At 35.8% G+C, this 21,301-nt stretch overlaps 1 protein-coding gene and 1 long non-coding RNA gene across 7 annotated transcripts in view; one reads left to right on the top strand and one right to left on the bottom strand.

The window, feature by feature from the left end:
- Nucleotides 1-21,301, bottom strand: part of LOC148726361 (uncharacterized) — a 357,363-nt gene that overhangs the window by 279,449 nt on the left and 56,613 nt on the right. The window contains exon 7 of the mRNA XM_088727311.1: nucleotides 869-1,162. Within this exon, the coding sequence (XP_088583437.1) occupies nucleotides 869-1,162 (294 nt within the window). The remainder of the gene's footprint in view (nucleotides 1-868; nucleotides 1,163-21,301) is intronic.
- LOC148726371 (uncharacterized) overlaps nucleotides 16,566-21,301 on the top strand; it is a 447,217-nt gene continuing 442,481 nt past the window's right edge. Inside the window, exons 1-4 of one of the 6 annotated variants that reach the window (XR_015989481.1) lie at nucleotides 16,590-16,893; nucleotides 17,897-17,949; nucleotides 20,631-20,677; nucleotides 21,244-21,296. This is a non-coding gene — a long non-coding RNA (uncharacterized LOC148726371). Of the gene's footprint in view, nucleotides 16,894-17,896; nucleotides 17,950-20,630; nucleotides 20,678-21,243; nucleotides 21,297-21,301 lie in introns of all 6 variants that reach the window. The other 5 variants (XR_015989480.1, XR_015989487.1, XR_015989485.1 and 2 more) reach the window with 5 other exon arrangements.

Consider the following 21,301-nt stretch of genomic DNA (forward strand, 5'->3'; position numbering starts at 1 on the left):
CCAAGCTCTTAGAGAAATATTTACATCATCAAATGATAGATGTTGAAACAGATGTTGTGACAATTGGTTCCGTTTTCATTTAGTTCTGGAGGACAGCGGTGGTGAAAAAGCTGGTTAAAAACCGTTTCAAGGCGGAGCGTTGCTACATTCATCGATGTGCGTAATGAATTCGAATTCCCTAGCGACATAGGCCTCCCCTCCCCCTCCCCCTTGAATAGACCAGAGGATGTTTAGTTTTTTTAATTACTTCTCTGAAACCTTGCAACCTGCTGTTTTTTTGTTTTTTTTTTTTTTTTTTTTTAAGTACGACGAGAGTGGAGGTGGAGTCGAAAAGATCGAGAAGTAATTTGTATGGATTCCCAGGAAAGAACTGGCCAGGAGACATTACCAAAAGGAATGTTGAAGGAGTGCTAAAAATGGATTTCATAGGCATAGTTGGCAAAGGAGGAACTATGCAAGTGGAACTAGCGATGGGGTTGTAGAATTTTTAGGGGAGATCAACTAATGTGACTTGCAGGTAGCCTATACGTTCAGACAACGTTTGGTATAGATTTGGTCTACAATGAGGTGGTACATAGTTGAAAAAAATGTTTACAGTAAACATATATGCCAGAATATTAAATCATGACTTCAAGTTCACAATATGGGCCTCGGCGTGTTCGAAAAGTTTGGGAAATCATTGTCTTTTCTTTTACAAGTGCTGCGGTATGAGTATTAAACCTATTCTCACAAAGTTTCTCAATTCCTTGTGTTAGAAAAGCAGTGTTACTCCTGGATTTAGGACCCAACTATTTATTTATTTATTTATTTATTTATTTACTTATTTCATTTGCAATTATTCTACTCAAAGTTAAGGTACAGTACATACCACTCTTTGTCCTAAATGTTCTGACGTCTGGCTCACTGTCTCCTTGTTTGTTGACAGCAAACAGCTTCACCTCGTACTCTGCGTCATACTCGAGACCAGTTATCTCGTGGTGACTTTTCACAATGTTTCTCCGTTGAACCAGTTGTGTGGATTGTGTCATGGGTTGTTTCGTCCATTCCAGACGGTATTTAATGCTGCAACTACTGCTGTTGGCCTCTACTTCTGACCAGGTCACAGTGAAACGTATGTCAACTTCACCTTCTGCGTTTGTGATGATTGGTTTCTCAGGTACACCTGTTCAAAAGAATGATTCTTTTAAATTTTGTTTCTGCAGAAAGTGAAATACTTACTATGACTTGATTCATTGGCGTGCGTAATGAATTTGAATTTCAGAAACATTAGCAACTAGCAACATAGCCCCCCCCCCCCCCCCCTAAAATAAACTAGTGGATTTTTTGGAGATTTTTAATACTTCTCACACACTCTGCCACCTGCTGATTTTCCTTTCAGTGGGGAAAGGGGGGAGGGGTTGAAAGAATGGAGAAGTAATTTAACCCCCCCCCCAGTAAATTCGCTGATAAAGAGTGTAAAACTGTTCAAAACAATGATTCTTTTAAATTTTGTCTCTGATAAAAGTGAAATACTCACCTTATGACTACATTCTTTGACATGTATAATGAATTTAAATTCTCTAGCAACACAGCCTTCCCTCCTTAACTTCACTAGCAGATTTTTTAGCTTTTTTAATTACTTTGCTGACACTCTGCCACCTGCTGATTTTTCTTTTAAGTAGGGGAGAGAGGGGGGTTGGGGTTGAAAGAATCGAGAAGTAATTTTATCCCCCTCGTAAATTCACTGAAAAGAGTACAAAGTTGGAAAAATCTACTCAGTAAACATATACGCCAGTATATTAAATCATGACCTAAAGTTCACAATGTGGGCCTGATCAGTTTTTAGTTATATCCAAACTCAACATGTTATTTCAAAGTAATTAAGACAACAAGTAAAATGATTGGCACTAAAATACAAGAGTACAAGAAAGCAAATTGGGTGCAATCTGTGAGTCAAAATACTCAGAAAGAAGATTTTTAATTCTATGCCATGATCACTGAAGTGTTTGCTTTCAGAGGCGTACATTTTAAAAATGGTTGGCTGGCAATCAATACCAACAAAAAATTCAACTAATTAACAACGAGAAACATCAATAGAAGATTGATAAACTACTCTCTCCAGCATCAACAATTAATGTCATCTCCATGCATTCAGTTGCCATGTTCCCACCGATAACGTAGCTTCATTTTCTGCCTTTAAAAGCACACACAACCCTTAATTCCTCTATTCGCTCCGACGAAGGGCTAACGCTCGAAACGTCAGCTTTTGTAATCGTTACGGTGGCCAATTTACCACTTCAACTTTGTTGATATATCCAAATTATTTCGTTTCTCCCACCGACGCAGCCCCAAACAGTTTCTTTCGAAACTATCACCCTTTATCCAATCAGTGTAATTAACAACCAAATCACAAGTGACAATAGTGAAAAAATATAAAAATGTTGGCCAAATCATTCTATTTTCTTATATAAGAGCTGCAGCATGAGTATTAAGCTTGCATGTTGTCACAATTGAACCTGTTGTCACAAAGTCTCTCAGCACTTTGCCTCTAATGTAAAGCCAGGCTACCACTGGATTTTAGACCCATCAGTATTTATCTATTTTATTTAAACAATTCCACCAATTGTTAAATAAGAAGTCTTAAATAAAGGTACATACCACTCTTTGTCTTAAAAATTCTGACGTCTGGGTCACTCTTCCCATGTCCGTTGAGAGCAAACAGTTTCACTTCATACTCTGCGCCATAATCAAGACCAAATATCTTGTGCTGAGCTTCCACAATCTTTTCCTGTTGACACAGTTTTGTACAACCTGTCATGTGTTGTTTCCTCCATTCCAGACGGTATTCAACATTCTCTGATTTTGCCCAAGTCACAGTGAAATTGATGTCAACTTCACCTTCTGCATTTGTGATGGTTGGTTTCTCAGGTGAACCTGTCCAAGACAATGATTCTTTTAAATTTTGTCTCTGATGAAAGTGAAATACTTATTATGACTTTTGATTCATTGGCATGTGTAACGAACTTGAATTCCCTAGCAACACAGCCCCCCCTGCTTCACTTAACTGGCAGGGTTTTTTAGCTTTTTTAATTACTTTGCTGACACTCTGCCACCTGGATCGTGCATCATACGTACTCTGCCACCTGCTGATTTTTCTTTTAAGTAGGGGAGAGAGGGTGGATGGAGTTGAAAAATTGAGAACTTTGTTTTACCTCCCTTGCAAATTCACTGAAAAGGTACAAAGTTGGAATAAATGGACTCAGTAAACATACATGCCAAAAGATTAAATCATGACTTAAAATGCACAATATGAAGGGGCCTCAGCAGTTTTAAGTTACATCCAAACTCAGCTTGTTATTTCAAAGTAAGACAACAAGTATAATAATTGGAACTGAAATGTAAGAGTAGAATAAAGCACATTTGGTGCAGTTTGCAAATCAAAATCCACAGACACAAGATTTTCAATTTTGTACCATGATCATTGAATTGTGTACCTTCAGAGGCATACATTTTCAAATGGTTGGCTGGCAATCAACACCAAATTAAAAAAAAATTAAAAAAATTGACATAATGAGATACATTAAAATAAGGTTCATGAACTCCTTGTCCTAGCATAAAAAAATAATCACAAGTCTAACAAGTGTAATTTAACACCAAATCAAAAGTAGTGATAGTTAAGAGATGCTGGGCAAATCATTCTCTTTTCTTATAGGAGAGCTGAAGTATGAGTATTAAGCCTGTTGTTACAAAGTTTCTCAATTATTTGTCTCACAAAAAGCAGTGTTACACCTGGATTCAGGACCCAACAATATTCATTTCATTTCCAACTATTCTACTTAAATTTTAGGCAGAGTAAAGGATATGTTAAAGTGACACTATTTATAGTGTGATGAGTATGGATATCATAGTATTCAAGGTTGCTAAGGAGTAACTATGCAGGGGAAACTACCTAATGATGTGATGTGTATGGAGATCCTTGAATGGGTTGCCATGGAGGAAATATGTGTGAATGGGACACTAAATATATATTGGGGTGCGGAACTTTAGGGAAGATCAACTTAATAATAATAATAATAATAGTAATAATAATAACAATAATAATAACTTGTATTTATATAGCACTCATATCTTGAACTCATGGCACTTTACAACACTGTACGGGGGACTTTACCAGACTGCTAAGCAGTTTACAATCAAATGGAAGCGAATATAACAGAGGCCCCCTCCCCCCACTAATTCCCAGTAACCAGGCCAGACCAGATCACAGTAATCTTGTGAAGTGGGTTCTTTAACCTCCCCTGCCTAACCAAATGAACTAATTAATAGATACAGAAGACGGGACCTCCATTTATTCGTCCCTATCCGAGAGGAGTAGAATATCTAACCATTTCTTGATTGATGTTTTAGAAAGGTAGCATATTCTTCTCAATTATTTTAAGACCCTGAGTGTTGGTCTGGCCGGGGCTCAAACCCTCGACCTCCCACACAAAAGTCCGGCACTTACCCAATTGAGCTAACCGGGAGACTTGGGAGGTAATACAGAAGTTCAAGAAACATTTGGTATGAATTCACTAGCAACCTATGATTGTATGATACAAAGTTGGAAAAATGTTGCAGTAAATATGCTAGAATGTCAAATGATAATTTAAGGCTCACAAAGTGATTTTCAGCACTTTCTTGTTTTACCCAAACTCAACTTGTAAATTCAAAGTAAGAAAAGAACAATGATAATGATTGGTATTGAAATTTGAGAGTAAACTGGTGCAAATTTGGATGCAGTTTGTGAATCATAATGCACAAACTCAAATTATTTTTATCACTCTTCTTATGAGAGCTGCAGCACGAGTATTAAACCTGTTGCCACAAATTTTCTCAATTCTTTGTCATCTGAAAAGCAGTGTTACTCCTGGAGTTAAAAATGGCCAAAGAATAAGGAAAGGAAAATATCTTATTCAAATGTGAACACCAGGAAATCCAGTTGAAATACTTTCTATCAGTTTCAGCCCAAGGAGTTTAGCTAGCACGGAGCTGAGAGCTTGAAAAATGTCTATTGTGTCCATAACATAACAAATTGATCCCCATCCAAAGGATTGAAAAGATTGTTTTGTTAAAGCGTTATTCCTCCCTTAAATCAGGTAATAAACCCTTTTGGGCAGCTGGTTTGGCAGCTGATGATGACCACAGCAGATTGGTTGTCTGAAAAAATGAAAATTTTGCCGAGAAGCAAAGCTTTGAAGGAAAATGTGAAATTAAGAGGACCCTCTCTCAGCCAAGAACATTATCAGCTGACATACCAACAAGCCAGGAAAGGGTTTATAATTTTAGTTATCTTTTAGAACCCATCCTTTAAATTTTGCGACTTTGTAGGCTACTTTACATTGTAACACAATAAACCCTGTTACTGTAGTTCTATCTAACCTTCCCCTAATTAGTTCTATGAATTTTTGTGGGTTGTAATTTTTTTCCATTACTGCAATATTGTATACATGTAGCTGACTAACATTCCATCATCACTTTTATAGCATTGTAATTTGATAGCAGTTTCACTTGAAATTATTTAATATACTTACTTCCAAGTAGAGGGCCAAGCTCAACATTTTCAAGATCTCCAAGTAACTTTTGCTCAACAGCTCCTTCTGTACACCACAGGTGCAGGACTTCTAAAATACCACACATGATATACAATGCATCCACAGCAATAATAACTTTATTAAGAATTGATTTCTGTTTGTAATGAAGATCTTTACAGTGCAATGTCATTTTTGTTGGGTGAAGTGAACTTTGTGAGGTTTGATTGTTGTTCTGCGGGGTCTGATGAACTTCACACTTATAAGTGGAAGGTATATCAATTGTAGGGTAACTGCAGGAAAGCCCCAACATAGCACCCAGGAAAAATATTCGAAAAAACACATGGATAAAGTAGATGCAGTGAAAAGTCTTTCTGGTTTTGACATTGTCCCTTGAACTTTGGATCTTTCGAAGGAGCATGGCACCAAAAATTCCAAAGCAGGTCCAACTTGCACACAAAACACTCAAGGTTAGGGCAACAACATTCAAAGGTATTAACCCATGAGGCTTGCTGATCATGTCAATATAGTTGTTATAGCAAGTATTTCTGTTAAAATCACTGGGTTGGGGATCGCAGCTGAAGTTTTTGGCATCATAGACTCCCAGAGCAGCAAGTATGCCAACCAGCAATGGAGTAAACAAAAGAAATTGAACTCCTCCAAGAGGAGATTGTGACTTGATAACCAGTTTCCACCACGGGCTGACAGCCATCATTTGATAAAGTATCAGAACCTAACATGAAGCACATGGAAAATAACCAGTGAGGTTAATGCATCAAATGACTTGATGATTTTCATAAGTTCAACCTGACTCCCAGGCCTTACTAATACCCTTAAGAAGAGATTTTCTAAACCCCATTTAAGATTTCTCTGAATACATCAGTATCTAAAAACACTGAATTATCTGTGCTCAGCGAACATAACCAGACTCTGCAAAATAATAATTTATGAGTCTGTCAATCAACATCAAACACTGCCAAATGTAACATACTTACTCTCAGCACAAATAAACAGATGATTAGCAAATAAGAAGAATCCTGTAATCTTGTCTTCAAAAAACATACAGATGGCTGTTTGGTTAGCAATCACAAAAAAGGAAATCCATGTTAAACTTAGGTGCTATCAAAGGAAGAGAATTTTACCCAAATGCAAACTGGCATGGCATGCAAGCTCCAATGCAAGGCATAAAGACAAAATTTTCTCATTAATAAAAATTAATCTGCCACAGTCTTTTGACAGGCCTGGAACGCATAACCCTGCTTGTTTGAAGCTAGTTACATATAATTATGCAAAGTTTCATGTACAACATCTCTGGATTTAATGATCTTGATGCTTAGATTTTGGGCTTTTCAAAAACGATATCAAAGTCAGTAAGCTGTAAGGAATTTTTTGACGCTCCAGTCTCCCCTTCTGCAACATTGTTTGCAGCTAGTGCTCTCACACTAAGTTGCTCATTGCCTTGGCCACAATCTTTTCCCGTAGCCTATCCACGCCAGACAATGAGTAATGTAACCAATTAATAATGACTGTTACCAATTAAAAGTAGAAGCAACTTTAATTAAAAGAATGTCAACTGTTACAAATGCTGAAAACAATGCAACAACATATCCATAATAATACCATAAAAACATTTCCATATAAATGATTAAAAAAAACCTGAGGGATTTGTTTGTAGCTAAAATAACATCCTTACTATTTAACAAGAGAATATAAAAAGTATGTTATCATATTTTGCTTAATCATCATTCCGGTCAAATTTTATGAACTTCTCTTCATGCCAAAGTAAACTTTGGAGCAAAATCCTGTAAGGCCCATTTACAGAAGACAAAAGCCTTCAAAGAATGATGAGCAACATGGAACCTTGATTCCCACAACAAAGATTGTAAACAACAACATTGACTTTATTTTTTAAAATGAAAGAAATAAAGGCTTTTGTAGCTCACAGTTAGCAAAGCTATTCTAGGCGGGCTACCTAAACAGACACTGTATAGGCTCTCACGCACACACACACACACACACACACACACACACACACACACACACACGCACACACACACACACACACACACACACACACACACGCACACACACACACGCACACACACACACGAAACAATGAAATAAATAAATAAATGAGCAAATAAAAATAAATAATAAATAATAGTAGTGATAATCATGTTAAAGGTTTTAACTGAGCCAGTCACACAAGGGAGTTTTTAACAGGTCAAAGAGAAAGCTAATCAGTTGAAATACAAATATAAGCTAGAAAGGTCAAGGTAGCGCAAGTCAACATTCATCTCCTCAATTTCAAGAATTTTCAAAAGCAAGTGAGTTAGCTCACGTGTAAAAAGATTTGATTCTACAAAAAACACACCAGCCAAGGACACATCAAGTGGTAGGGAGAGAAACTCTGTCTAAGAAGGGACAGAAAGTCAAAATTTGTTGGTTTGATCCATACTCTTGCATCTTCAATATATACCAGTGGTTACAATCAGATGTCACATGATGACTGTTGGTCTGAGGGTATTTTCCAGAAGCAAAACAATACCAAACTATAACGTATTTATCTGTGCATAAGTCGACCTTTAATGACCAAAAAATCACCCTAAAAATCAACTCTTGACTTATACACGGGTCATATACAAAGACCTGACCAAGATATCCAAGAAATTAGCATAACAATTTCCTGAAGTACATTTGGGAAAACCGAGGGTAAGAGTTCCATTTAAACTCATACATTAATTATGCATAGTGTTGCAAACAAACCTCTATATTTTGCCTTTCTGAAATGAATGCATAATTAATGTATGGGGTTATACATGACTTGTATGGAACTCTTTCCAAACCAAGTTTACAAAACCAGCTCTTAGTGTGTTCAAATTTCGTCAGTTTTAGGCACATTCTTCATCGAAAAAAAAGTTTGAAATAATAAATTTTTTGTGGCTCAAACAGAAACCTACTGGAGCCAATTTCTATTGCATCTTCTGATCTGTAGAACAGACATTAATGTTTTCCTTATAGCTTTGCTGCTGTTTATGGTGCTGAACTCTCGTTTTTATTGAACGCTTACTGTAGCTTAGTAACCTGGCTAATGTTGTTTTCTCACGCACTCTTGTTTAATATGGTGGTGTATCGTCAAACAATCCTTTGAAGCTCTTTGGTGTTCCTTCAGTCTACTACATCTCCTTTCAAATTCGACATCAAGATAAGGGTTGTAAATGCATGAAGATTTCATCTTCAAAGCAGTTTACAAAATAATATGCGTAAATTGAAGTACTAGTATATGCTTATATTGTCAATCTTTATACATGCTTACATTTTGCTCTGCAATTTTTTTAATTCACCATATTTTCGATACAATCTCAGAAACAAAAGATCAACCATTGGGGAAATTTTCATCAGTCTGAATTTTTCTTTAACTAGAAATGATGAAAAGTCCAATTTTTGACCTTGGAAATGGGGGCTTAACTTATAAATAGGTTTGACTTGTACAGGGATAAAAAATAATGGTGTTTACATGTATTTCCTTGTATAAAGTTTCAATCAAAAATGAGTTTTGCAATGGCTCACATATACCTCGCATGCCTCACTGGCTTGCACTTTGTAATGATGCACGGGATGACAAGATCTAACTTGGGCTGTCACAAATCCCAGGCCCTCGATATATTATGTTGGTTTAACCTTAACAATATGGGCACCTTATTCCAAGATAAAGTTCCTCAAGCTTACGTTATGTCTGTGAGTATGAAATTAGTACATGTCAAACAAACTATGCTTCATTATGTTGTTAGAAACAACTTGAAACATTAATTCAATGCAAAAACAAGCTCTACATTTTATCTATTTTTCTGACCACAATCAGCATGCAATTCCTCTATTTTCCGATGCCGTTATTTTACCGCTACAATTTTCTTATTATGAACTTACAGCTAACCTGATGTTTGATATTAGACACAAAAATGCGCCTAGAAGTATTCGAGACCTGTTTCAAGACATTTCTAATATTCACCCCAATAACACCCGATCCTCTGCTTCGCACAACTTCTACACACAAACCTCTAGGCTCTCCATTCAATTGAACTTGTTTTCTAGAATTGGAACAGAAGTTTGGAACGAGATGCCTCTTACATTAAGGAATCTCTCAAAATATGACTTAAAGAGAAAAGTTAATTACTTTTCAAAATTCTGTCTTCGGAAGACTCCTATCTCGACATACGAAAAATCATTCAAAAGGTCAAATTTACTTAAGGTTTTTAATGTATTTCTAGAATAACAAGTATAGCCTTCATTGTACTTTTTTTTTATTTTTGTAGTATCTTGTTTCTATACCTACTCCTTTTATTTAACTTCCTGATTTCTGTAAACATGTATACTTATACTCTCTCTAATTAATTTCCTGGTTTCTGTAAAACTTGTATATCAACTTTTTTTTCTTAGTTAAGACACGACCCCCCTAGATTAGCTAGCTACCTGTGTGCACTTCCAATTTTGTTAAAATAGTCATTCGAAATTAGAATATTAAAGGTTGTTGTTGTTGTTGTTCACTTTGTTGTTAGAAATGAAAAACACCTGTTAGAAATTAACAATGCTTTTAAAATTGTTACTCAAACACATTTCAATTCTCATCACATGATCAATGGCATTGTTAGAAAGCAAGATTAAGATCAACAAGCTTACGATATGTCCTTTAGTACAAAACAAGTACATACCAAACTGGCAAGACTTCATTTTGTCATTTGAAACAAATAATGCTTCCCTTAGAAAAGAGCAACACTTTTTCAATCTTTATGGTGTTGTCAGAAACAAAGAGCACTAATAAGTGATTAAGATTTCTCAACTTTATTGCGTATTTACAGGCTATCAGCCTGGCTCTGGTTGTTCAAAGGGCGGATAATGCTATCCAACGGATAAATCGCTATCCAGCGGAGAAGTGTTACCAAAATGTACTGCGCTATCCACCGGATAGAGATTTATCCAGTGTATAGCGTTATCCATCCTTCGAACAGCCGGGGCCTGATCTTTGAAGCATTTGTTTCTTTTGGTGGCTTGACCCTTTACTCAGGCAAGACGACTAAAATTTTGGGCAACATGACTCAGGTTTCGGGTGACATGACTTTAGGCAAGATGACTTTAAGGTGACTTGATCAGTTACCTAATAGCAGCAGTTTGCTATATCTGAAACAATTGTTTCAGTTTGCACACCAATTATTAAATTTGTTTGTACACATCTCAGACTGAATGTGTGAGACTCAAGCCTGGCTAAAAAGTGGCAGTTTAAGGTATTTCTGGAGTAAAGTACATGCATAAGCAGTTTCTACAAGGCTTAAAACCATGGACTGTTATCAAATAATTCACAACAAGCCAGGAGTAAATTAAAAAAATTGATTTTAAACAACTACTTAAAAAAAAAAAACACTTCCATTTTAGAGGCCCATCCCTTGCAAAACCAATTTCGAGCTTTCTGTTAATTTCTGGAGCTTTCTAGAAGTTTCTAGAATATGACAGCTTTATTCCAGAATCCTATTCTAGCTTTTTTCTAGAAAATATTTTTCCAGTGTTTCCAAGTTCTAAGTTCTTTCAAAACCTGGAAATAGCTGGAATTCAATGCACGTATTCGCTGCTGCTAGAAATTGACAACTTTTTCCAGTCTGCATTTCTTGCAGGAAACTGGAATAAGCCAGAAATAGTGAACAACTAATTTACATTTAGCAATACTGAGAGAAATTGTCAGCTTAGTCAGTTTCATTTTAGTTTAAAGTCTCCATCACCTGATCGCTTGTGGAAAGCTTTTCCTCGATTTTAAGCTGGTAATGGTTAACAAATGCTTGACTGAAGATTATTTCTTTTGAACGATTTTCACGAATTCATAACGATGTTATTACGGTTTTGAAAACAGCTAAGTGTTGGATTACTTTAGTATCTTTGAAATTCATCTTTCTTTTAAAACACTTTTCAAGTGATTTAAATACAGGTATTGTCTTCAGGAAAAGATTCCTTGCAGCTATAAAGAATAAATGCTGAAAAGTCTTGAAAATCTGGAATATGCTAGAAAAAGCTAGAAATTGATACATTACCTTAATCACTACTTCCTTTAAGGAGCATGCAAGAATTTCCTAGATAATTTTAGAAATATACATTTTGTAATAAGCTGGAAAAGGCTGGAAAAAGCTGATTTTATGACCTAGTCTGTGATTTGTGGAATAAGCTGACAAATTCTGGCCAATTTTACCCTAATTAGCATGTTTCATTAACATTCTAGAGTATTCTAGAATTTTCCAGAAAAGAAAACAGGTAAATTCTAGAAATTTCTGGAAATATTTTCTGTCATATATCTAGTAAATTTCTAGAAATAACCAGAATATTCCAGTCTTATTTTACAAGGGAAGAGGTCACTGCAACCACGTTCTCACGGTTTTAATCGGGCGGGACCTTATTAATTTTTGAATCTTTTGTCTACATGAATTCGAAAAAAAAGCTTGAATTTCTCATCACATTAGGCGTCTGCAGTTGTTCGATTAGAGTAGGCAGATTCCCTTCAAAATGAGCTAGTTTTCAAGATTTCAACCACAGCATGTTTTCTCTTCACGAATCACAAAAGGCAGAGAAGATAATTATTACAAGCATCTCTAGAATTTTCCGATCGAATCCAACTAGATTCAACAGAAAAAAATTTACAGATGATGGGTCAATTAACATCAAACACAATAAATAATAGGTTAATCGGCTTAAAAACTGCTCAGAAATATCAAGTACAACTAATACGCAAAATGCGAATGTGTCTCTGCATGGGCTTATACTATTTTGCGAAACGAAACGAAACGAAACGAAACGAAACGAAATTGTACTATTTTGCGAAACGAAACGAAACGAAACGAAATTTTGCGAAATGGCGTTTTTTCGCCTTTATTTAGCAAATATGTCCTCTTCGTCCGAAACAAAATGTTTCCACTAATATTATAATCAATATTTCTAAGAGCCTGGTCACCTCTCATTTCATTGACCATAGTAGAATTCGCTTCGCAAAGTAGTAATTTTGACAGAATTACTATTTTGTGAAATGGCGTTTTTTCACCTTTATTCAGCAAATATGTCCTCTTCGTCCGAAACAAAATGTTTCCACCAATAAAATGATCAATGTTTCTAAGAGCCTGGTCACCTCTCATTTTATTGACCATAACAGAACTCGTTTCGCAAAGTAGTAATTTTGACAGAATTACTATTTTGCGAAATGGCGTTTTTTCGCTTTTATTTAGCATATATGTCCTCCTCGTCCGAAACAAAATGTGTCCACTAATAAAATGATCAATATTTCTAAGAGCCTGGTCACCTCTCATTTTATTGACCATAATAGAACTCGTTTCGCAAAGTAGTAATTTTGACAGAATTACTATTTTGCGAAATGGCGTTTTTTCACCTTTATTCAGCAAATATGTCCTCTTTGTCCGAAACAAAATGTTTCCACCAATAAAATGATCAATGTTTCTAAGAGCCTGGTCACCTCTCATTTTATTGACCATAACAGAACTCGTTTCGCAAAGTAGTAATTTTGACAGAATTACTATTTTGCGAAATGGCGTTTTTTCGCCTTTATTTAGCAAATATGCCCTCCTCGTCAGAAACAAAATGTGTCCACTAATAAAATGATCAATATTTCTAAGAGCCTGGTCACCTCTCATTTTATTGACCATAACAGAACTCGTTTCGCAAAGTAGTAATTTTGACAGAATTACTATTTTGCGAAATGGCGTTTTTTCGCTTTTATTTAGCATATATGTCCTCCTCGTCCGAAACAAAATGTGTCCACTAATAAAATGATCAATATTTCTAAGAGCCTGGTCACCTTTCATTTTATTGACCAAAATAGAACTCGTTTCGCAAAGTAATAATTTTGACAGAATTACTATTTTGCGAAATGGCGTTTTTTCGCCTTTATTTAGCAAATATGCCCTCCTCGTCCGAAACAAAATGTGTCCACTAATAAAATGATCAATATTTCTAAGAGCCTGGTCACCTCTCAATTTATTGACCATAATAGAACTCGTTTCGCAAAGTAGTAATTTTGACAGAATTACTATTTTGCGAAATGGCGTTTTTTCACCTTTATTCAGCAAATATGTCCTCTTCGTCCGAAACAAAATGTTTCCACCAATAAAATGATCAATGTTTCTAAGAGCCTGGTCACCTCTCATTTCATTGACCATAACAGAACTCGTTTCGCAAAGTAGTAATTTTGACAGAATTACTATTTTGCGAAATGGCGTTTTTTCGCCTTTATTTAGCAAATATGCCCTCCTCGTCCGAAACAAAATGTGTCCACTAATAAAATGATCAATATTTCTAAGAGCCTGGTCACCTCTCATTTTATTGACCATAACAGAACTCGTTTCGCAAAGTAGTAATTTTGACAGAATTACTATTTTGCGAAATGGCGTTTTTTCGCTTTTATTTAGCATATATGTCCTCCTCGTCCGAAACAAACTGTGTCCACTAATAAAATGATCAATATTTCTAAGAGCCTGGTCACCTTTCCTTTTATTGACCAAAATAGAACCCGTTTCGCAAAGTAGTAATTTTGACAGAATTACTATTTTGCGAAATGGCGTTTTTTCGCCTTTATTTAGCAAATATGCCCTCCTCGTCCGAAACAAAATGTGTTCACTAATAAAATGATCAATATTTCTAAGAGCCTGGTCACCTCTCAATTTATTGACCATAATAGAACTCGTTTCGCAAAGTAGTAATTTTGACAGAATTACTATTTTGCGAAATGGCGTTTTTTCGCCTTTATTTAGCAAATATGTCCTCTTCGTCCGAAACAAAATATGTTCACTAATAAAATGCGCAACACAATCCCTGAAGTTAATTTACTAGTCGTGCTATTGATATGGCTGACTCGCACATTTCACGCCTTCTTAAGTGGTTAGTTTAAGGCCTGGAACAAAGTGTTATTCCTGTGGGAAATTAATTATTGGCTATAAATTTGTCACACATGCTGCCGCTGAATCAAAATTTGGCACCATAAAGAACTCATCGTACTTAAGATTTTAAAGTGTAAATATTTAGTTAATAAGTCACGACGTATGTCATTAATTTAACTAGAAGTCGTAAATTATTGCAGAGTTGGTGGCCAGTGTTCTAATTATTTCTAACGCTTCACGTTTGGAATGACCGTCCATTGCAGTTAAGTAAAACATTAAGAGGAAAAATAACATTGCTGATGCCAAAAATAACTCGTGAAATATCTAAAATTATAATTTTAAACTTCGCGTGCATTCGAAAGTTAGGCCCAGTTCAAACGTCGAGCGTTTCGTGAGCCAAACCAAATTTTAATTAAGGCCAACCCAAATTATTTAGAAGGACTCAATTGATTCAAACGCCGATCTTAATTCCAGCCGAACTCAATGAACACTTGATGTTTGGTCAAACTGCCAGGAAAATACGTTATAAGGTGACCAGAGGTGACCAGGCTCTTAGAAATATTGATCATTTTATTAGTGGAAACATTTTGTTTCGGACGAAGAGGACATATTTGCTAAATAAAGGTGAAAAAACGCCATTTCGCAAATAGTAATTCTGTCAAAATAACTACTTTGCGAAACAAGTTCTATTTTGGTCAATAAAAAAGAGGTGACCAGGCTCTTAGAAATATTGATCATTTTATTAGTAGAAACATTTTGTTTCGGACGAAGAGGACATATTTGATAAATAAAGGTCAAAAAATGCCATTTCGCAAAATAGTAATTCTGTCAAAATTACTACTTTGCGAAACGAGTTCTGTTATGGTCAATAAAATGAGAGGTCACCAGGCTCTTAGAAATATTGATCATTTTATTAGTAGACACACATTTTGTTTCGGAAGAAGAGGATTTATTTGCTAAATAAAGGCGAAAATGCCATTTCGCAAAATAGTAATTCTGTCAAAATTACTACTTTGCGAAACGAGTTCTATTTTGGTCAATAAAATGAGAGGTGACCGGGCTCTTAGAAATATTGATCATTTTATTAGTGGACACATTTTGTTTCGGACGAAGAGGACATATTTGCTAAATAAAGGTGAAAAAAACCCCATTTCGCAAAATAGTAATTCTGTCAAAATTACTACTTTGCGAAACGAGTTCTATTATGGTCAATAAAATGAGAGGTGACCAGGCTCTTAGAAATATTGATCATTTTATTAGTGGACACATTTTGTTTCGGACGAAGAGGACATATTTGCTAAATAAAGGTGAAAAAACGCCATTTCGCAAAATAGTAATTCTGTCGAAATTACTATTTTGCGAAACGAGTACTATTATGGTTGATAAAATGAGAGGTGATTAGGCTCTTAGAAATATTGATTATTTTATTAGTGGACACATATTGTTTCGGACGAAGAAGACATATTTACTAAATAAAGGCGAAAAAACGCCATTTCGCAAAATTTCGTTTCGTTTCGTTTCGTTTCGCAAAATAGTACAATTTCGTTTCGTTTCGTTTCGTTTCGTTTCGTTTCGCAAAATAGTATAAGCCTCTGCATGTCTAGTAAATGGTGCTAACCGAAGCACAAAGTCACGACATCTATAAATCTGTCTTTTACAACAAATGTTTCAAGGCTATTAGCAGAACGAAATCCATTCAAATTCGTTTAAATAATAACGAATAAGTGAATCGACGTAAAAAACTGTTAAATATAAAGTTAACAAGTATGGCTATGCGAACTCTGCAACAAACAAGAAGTTCGAAGCACCAAGTAGCCACGAGGTTAAGAGAATTCCCTCCCTAGTAATAAAAAGTTGAAAAGTATGCATGTGGTAAATGAAAGACCGTACCTTGGCGAGAATCGTCCGCTTAGAAAACGTCAAACAAGTCTTTCGAGGTAGATATCAACCGCAGCCTACACGCACCTCGGCCATATTGGAATCTACGTTTAAGGCGTTGCAGTTGTGTCCTCGGTTGCAGTTATGTCCTCACAACTAATAACCAATAGAATGTGGTTTTATTTCTTCCAATCAGAAGGCGTTGTGAACGTGTCTATTGTTTGTCACTTCCCAACTGGGGGAGGGATGCAATGTAAAAATATGAATTGTAAGAAGATCGTTAAGATTTCCGCGCTCGAAGGTTAAGAATTTCACGGGATATCCTTGTTTCATGAGCTATCCTTGGTGTCGTTTGGGACACTTCGGATCGGTGAAAGATTAAGATTCTGGTTGCGTTTTTAAGTGCGACTTATTGGCGAAATTTTCTTCCATACGTTGGAAAGCTTAGGAAGACGAGAATTTGACGTTGCCTCGTGGCTTCGATTCCCTTATTAGTTTGGAGTGCGTTGGTGATCGAAGTTGTGCTTTTCTATCGGAACCAGTACGGTAAGGTTTCGGTTGCACTTCATGCTAGTATTTTTGTTAAATGAAAATATTACAACCATTCTTCAAAGATCGCGTTCAAGTTTCGGGCTAAATACTGTCAGATGTTAATACCGATAAAGCGTCCGAGTAACTAACCTGGATTCATTGAATCCTTCTGTGTCGAGGGATAATTTTTTTTGTTATTATTTTGTTTGGGACATGCAAAACTAGATTATACATAATTATAAAACGAGACAGATCTCTGTGTTTCAATGACCGAAAATTTGTGATTTTCTTCCAGCCGCATTATAATTTTTGTTATGTTACATGTAGCAATCTCGTAGTGTCAACATTGATGGTTATTATATATGGAGACAATTGAAGACATGTATTCATTGTAATTGTATGGGACAACGCAAAAATTCAACCTCTGGTATGGTTGATGGCAAACATCATATATCCTGGAAAGTTAACTCACAAACTGTTGACACGTATAATGAAGATCTGGTATCTTTTATAAAGGATGGGGTGCTCTCTCCCATGCTCTCCAGCAAGAAACAGTTGGGTAACAATGCATTAAATCATTCTCTTTGCTCGCCCAGAAGAGGACAGATTTGCAGCAAAATTACTCTTCACTTAATAATATGTGCTTTTTCATTGAAATCAGTGGCTGATGTAAGCCACTTTCTTTCTTTTGATCTATTTAGAATAAAGCCCTTTGAACTAAGTCATAAGGAATATGATAATAATGTGCATTATGTTACCACACTTTACATACTTTTTCAACTATGTGTTTCACATATTGAAATGAAATAAATACTAATTCATGCACAATTGAATACTTAATTCAATACAGACTATTGCCTATTATTAGCAATTATTGCTCCTACATGTGTTAGCAAGAACTTGGTCTTGTTGGCTTTCATTGTGAGCCTTTGGTGATCCATATATTAGGGGAGACACTCGCTGCAACTATCTTTGCGAAGAAAATACTAATCTTTTCACCCTTACTTAATTTCATACATACAGGCATGGATGACAACCAGCAGCAAAGCAAAGTAAACAAAAGTGCCAATGAGGTGGTAAGCTCCATTGTAAACATTTTCTTGGAAAAGTATGCACTAGTTATAAAAATTAAGGTAAATGTTGTGATTAATTTTTGTCCTTGGTGTAAGCATAATTTTCCTTTGGTTTTGTTAATGATATGAATGAAAATGCATTTTGTGTAAAGAAAGATAAAATGTAGCTCCTAGAGTGTAAGTTATGATGAGATGATGTGTCACCATTAATTTGGCCTCTATTAAAAGTAAAAGAATTAAACTAAGGATGAAACTGAACCACAGCATACCTATACGAAACCCTCATTTTAATTGTATAAATATTATTATTTTTCTGATGTTCACCCAATAGATTCAATCCACTGACAGACAAAGATGGCACCTGTACATTTTACCATTACTCATAGGCTAAGGCACATGTAGAAAGCAATATTTCACAAAACAACAACATATGGACCCTTCTCCAATATTAATTTTGCAAACTTGTCACTGACAAAGAGCTAATTCATGATTAGACACTGATTATTTCATTGATTGCCATGCTCTACATTTATCGTTGAAGTATCACCATATTTATCTGTGTATAGGTCGACTCTTTATGACGGAAAAATTAGCCCAAAAAATCACCCTCGTCTTTTACACGGATCATAGATAAAGACCTGACCCAAGTAATCCAATAAATTAGCATAACAATTGCCTGAAGTCCATTAGGAAAACCAGGTTCACAAAACCAGTTCTAATTGTGTTCAAGTTTTGTCAGTTTTCAGTGCGTTCTTCATCGATGAAAAAGTTTGAAATAATATTTTATGTGGCTTAAACAGAAACCTAGTGGGGCTGATTTCTATTGTATTTTCTGATCTGTAGAGCAGACAATTTTCCTTACAGCTTCAGTGCTGAATTCTCACTTTCAGCGAATAATTACAGTAACTTAGTGACCTGGCAAATGCTGTTTTCTTGTGCGGTCTTGTTTGTTATGTGCGTGGACCATCTATGTTAAATATTGTGTAGTTTCCAAGATGGCCGTGTTTTCATCAAGCAATCCATCGAAGCTCTTTGGTGTTCCCTCAGTCTACTAAATCTCCTTTCAAAAGGTTATTGAAATGCATGAAGATTTCATTTTCAAAACGATTTACAAAAGATGGTGAATTACTTCTCCAGTAAATCGAAGTGGTTGTATATGCTCAAATCATGAATCGTGGGGATGTAAACAAGTGCTACTAAACTTCACGGCACATGGTTACATTTTGCTCTGCAGTTTTTTTTAATTCACTGTGATTTCAATACATTCTCAGAAATAAGAGATCAACCATATGGGAAATTTCTGTCGATCTGAATTTTTCTTTACTAGAAATAATGAAAAATCTGATTTTCAACCTTGAAAATGGGGGTCAACTTATACATGGATAAATACAGTAATTAACTCCTTTGCTATCAGTAATTGCATTAAAGATTCTGTGTTAGAAATCACAGCACCATATCCCAAAATCTAATGTTGTCCTCAGCACAATTTCATTTTTTGAGCAAGGCAAAGGTAAAAATCAATCAAGGGCCACACAGACATCACAGAGAGAACATTGCTATGTATAATGGTTGTGTATTCAGATAGGTAAAAGCTACTCTATTCATTCATTCAATGTCAATACTCTCCCTCATAGTAAAGTAAGTAAAGTCTGTTTACGAGCCTAGTGGCCCATTAGGCCGGAGCTTAACTCCAGTTTCTGTAGTGTGAAGTGACTAGGAGTATTTCTACCTCCCCCTGGATGGGATGTTAGTCCATCGCAGGGTTACCCCCCAGCATTAAATTGCCGGTACCCATTTATACACCTGGGTGGAGAGAGGCTCTGTGAGAGTGAAGTGTCTTGCCTAAGAACACAACACAATGTCCCGGCCGGGGCTTGAACCCAGACCACTCCATCCAGAGTCGAGCACACTAACCATGAGGCCACTGTGCCTTCACATACTCTCCCTCATAGTAGCTATAATTTTTAACCAACTTGGGAAATAGCAACCAAAAATGAACCCTTTTGTACATCCAAACTTTTAAATTTCAAGGGGAAGGCTCCCCAGACTTTGCCATCCAAGTGGGAATAAATGGCTGCCACACTGTCATTTTGGTCCCTCCTAGCTGCTCAAATGTTGTCCCTCCTTTCCACAATCTTACCAAAGCCTCCATATGTGTAGTAATAAAAACATTGAAGTGAACAGTGCTATCTCAGGAAGAGATGATGATCAAGCACACTTTTAATAGAGTCATTCTAGTAGATGTTTGGCAAGGTATTGCATTCTTAGCTCAAAATGTAGTTTACATAGACCTGGGAAAAAAGAATGGGGTGTAGCAGTCATTCAGGTCGGTTAATAGCTCCAAGCTCTAGTTTTATACCACTGCTCATTTGGTTATCTTTGTTGCCAATACTCTTTCTGGTTATTTGGGTTTTCTTGGAAACTCAGGCTCTTGCCATTGAGAAGAAGCAAGATATGTGTTTACAAAATTAAAATCAAAGAAAAGTGAAAAAAAATTGGAGAGTAACAGGATGGTATCAAAGACTGGTATAATTTTTATTTTTGTAGGGGGGTAGTTTTTTATTTTTGAATCAGAGTTTTAGCCTAGGTATGTCTAAGTTTCTACACTTGTCGTTTAGTCTTGTGATTTCTTACTTTAAGAAGTAACTAAAGGTAAAATTTTTTGAATTGTATTTTTATTACAGCCATGCAATTGAGTCTGTAAATGGAAAGTAAACACAAAATAATGATGGTAAGAAACAAATTGCTTGCACTATAAATTATTGAAAGTAATCTGCACTCTCCATATTTGTTATTTTTAATTGACATGCTTTGCACAGGTGTTGTGTGATAAGTGTGAATAAGACTGTGCAGCGAATTAGCTCGTGCTGCAGCATCCCATATCCAATAAATTCAATAGAAGACCCTTCGGTCATTTCACGCCTTATTGGATCTTGACACGTCCTTAAAAGAAAAGTTGCTTGAGAAATATTTTTATTGTAAACATTTATGAAGCTTTCTTCTGATATATAGTTTGCTAAGATTTTAGTGAAACTACTGTAGTGTGCAAACAATTTTTTTCCCGAAGGATACCCGTAAAAGTGGGAAGTAACCTTGAGCTTGTCCCATGCAATTAAGTCATATCATATAAATCTGCCCTAAAAACGAAAAATTTACATTACTTTTATGTAATGAAGTGAATACTTTGATGATACACAGTGGCTTTAGCCTCTGCATATCCTCTTATGTTTTTCTCTGAATACCTGGGAGCCGAGCAAACTGGTAACCACCCATATTCTCTCGTTCTCTTTAAAATAGGATTGTTGATCAATTTTTGCTGAGTACCATGGCTCAAGATGGAGGACCACGTGGTGAG

This window comes from Stylophora pistillata, chromosome 7, assembly GCF_964205215.1.
Source record: "Stylophora pistillata chromosome 7, jaStyPist1.2, whole genome shotgun sequence".
Taxonomy (NCBI): Eukaryota; Metazoa; Cnidaria; class Anthozoa; order Scleractinia; family Pocilloporidae; genus Stylophora; species Stylophora pistillata.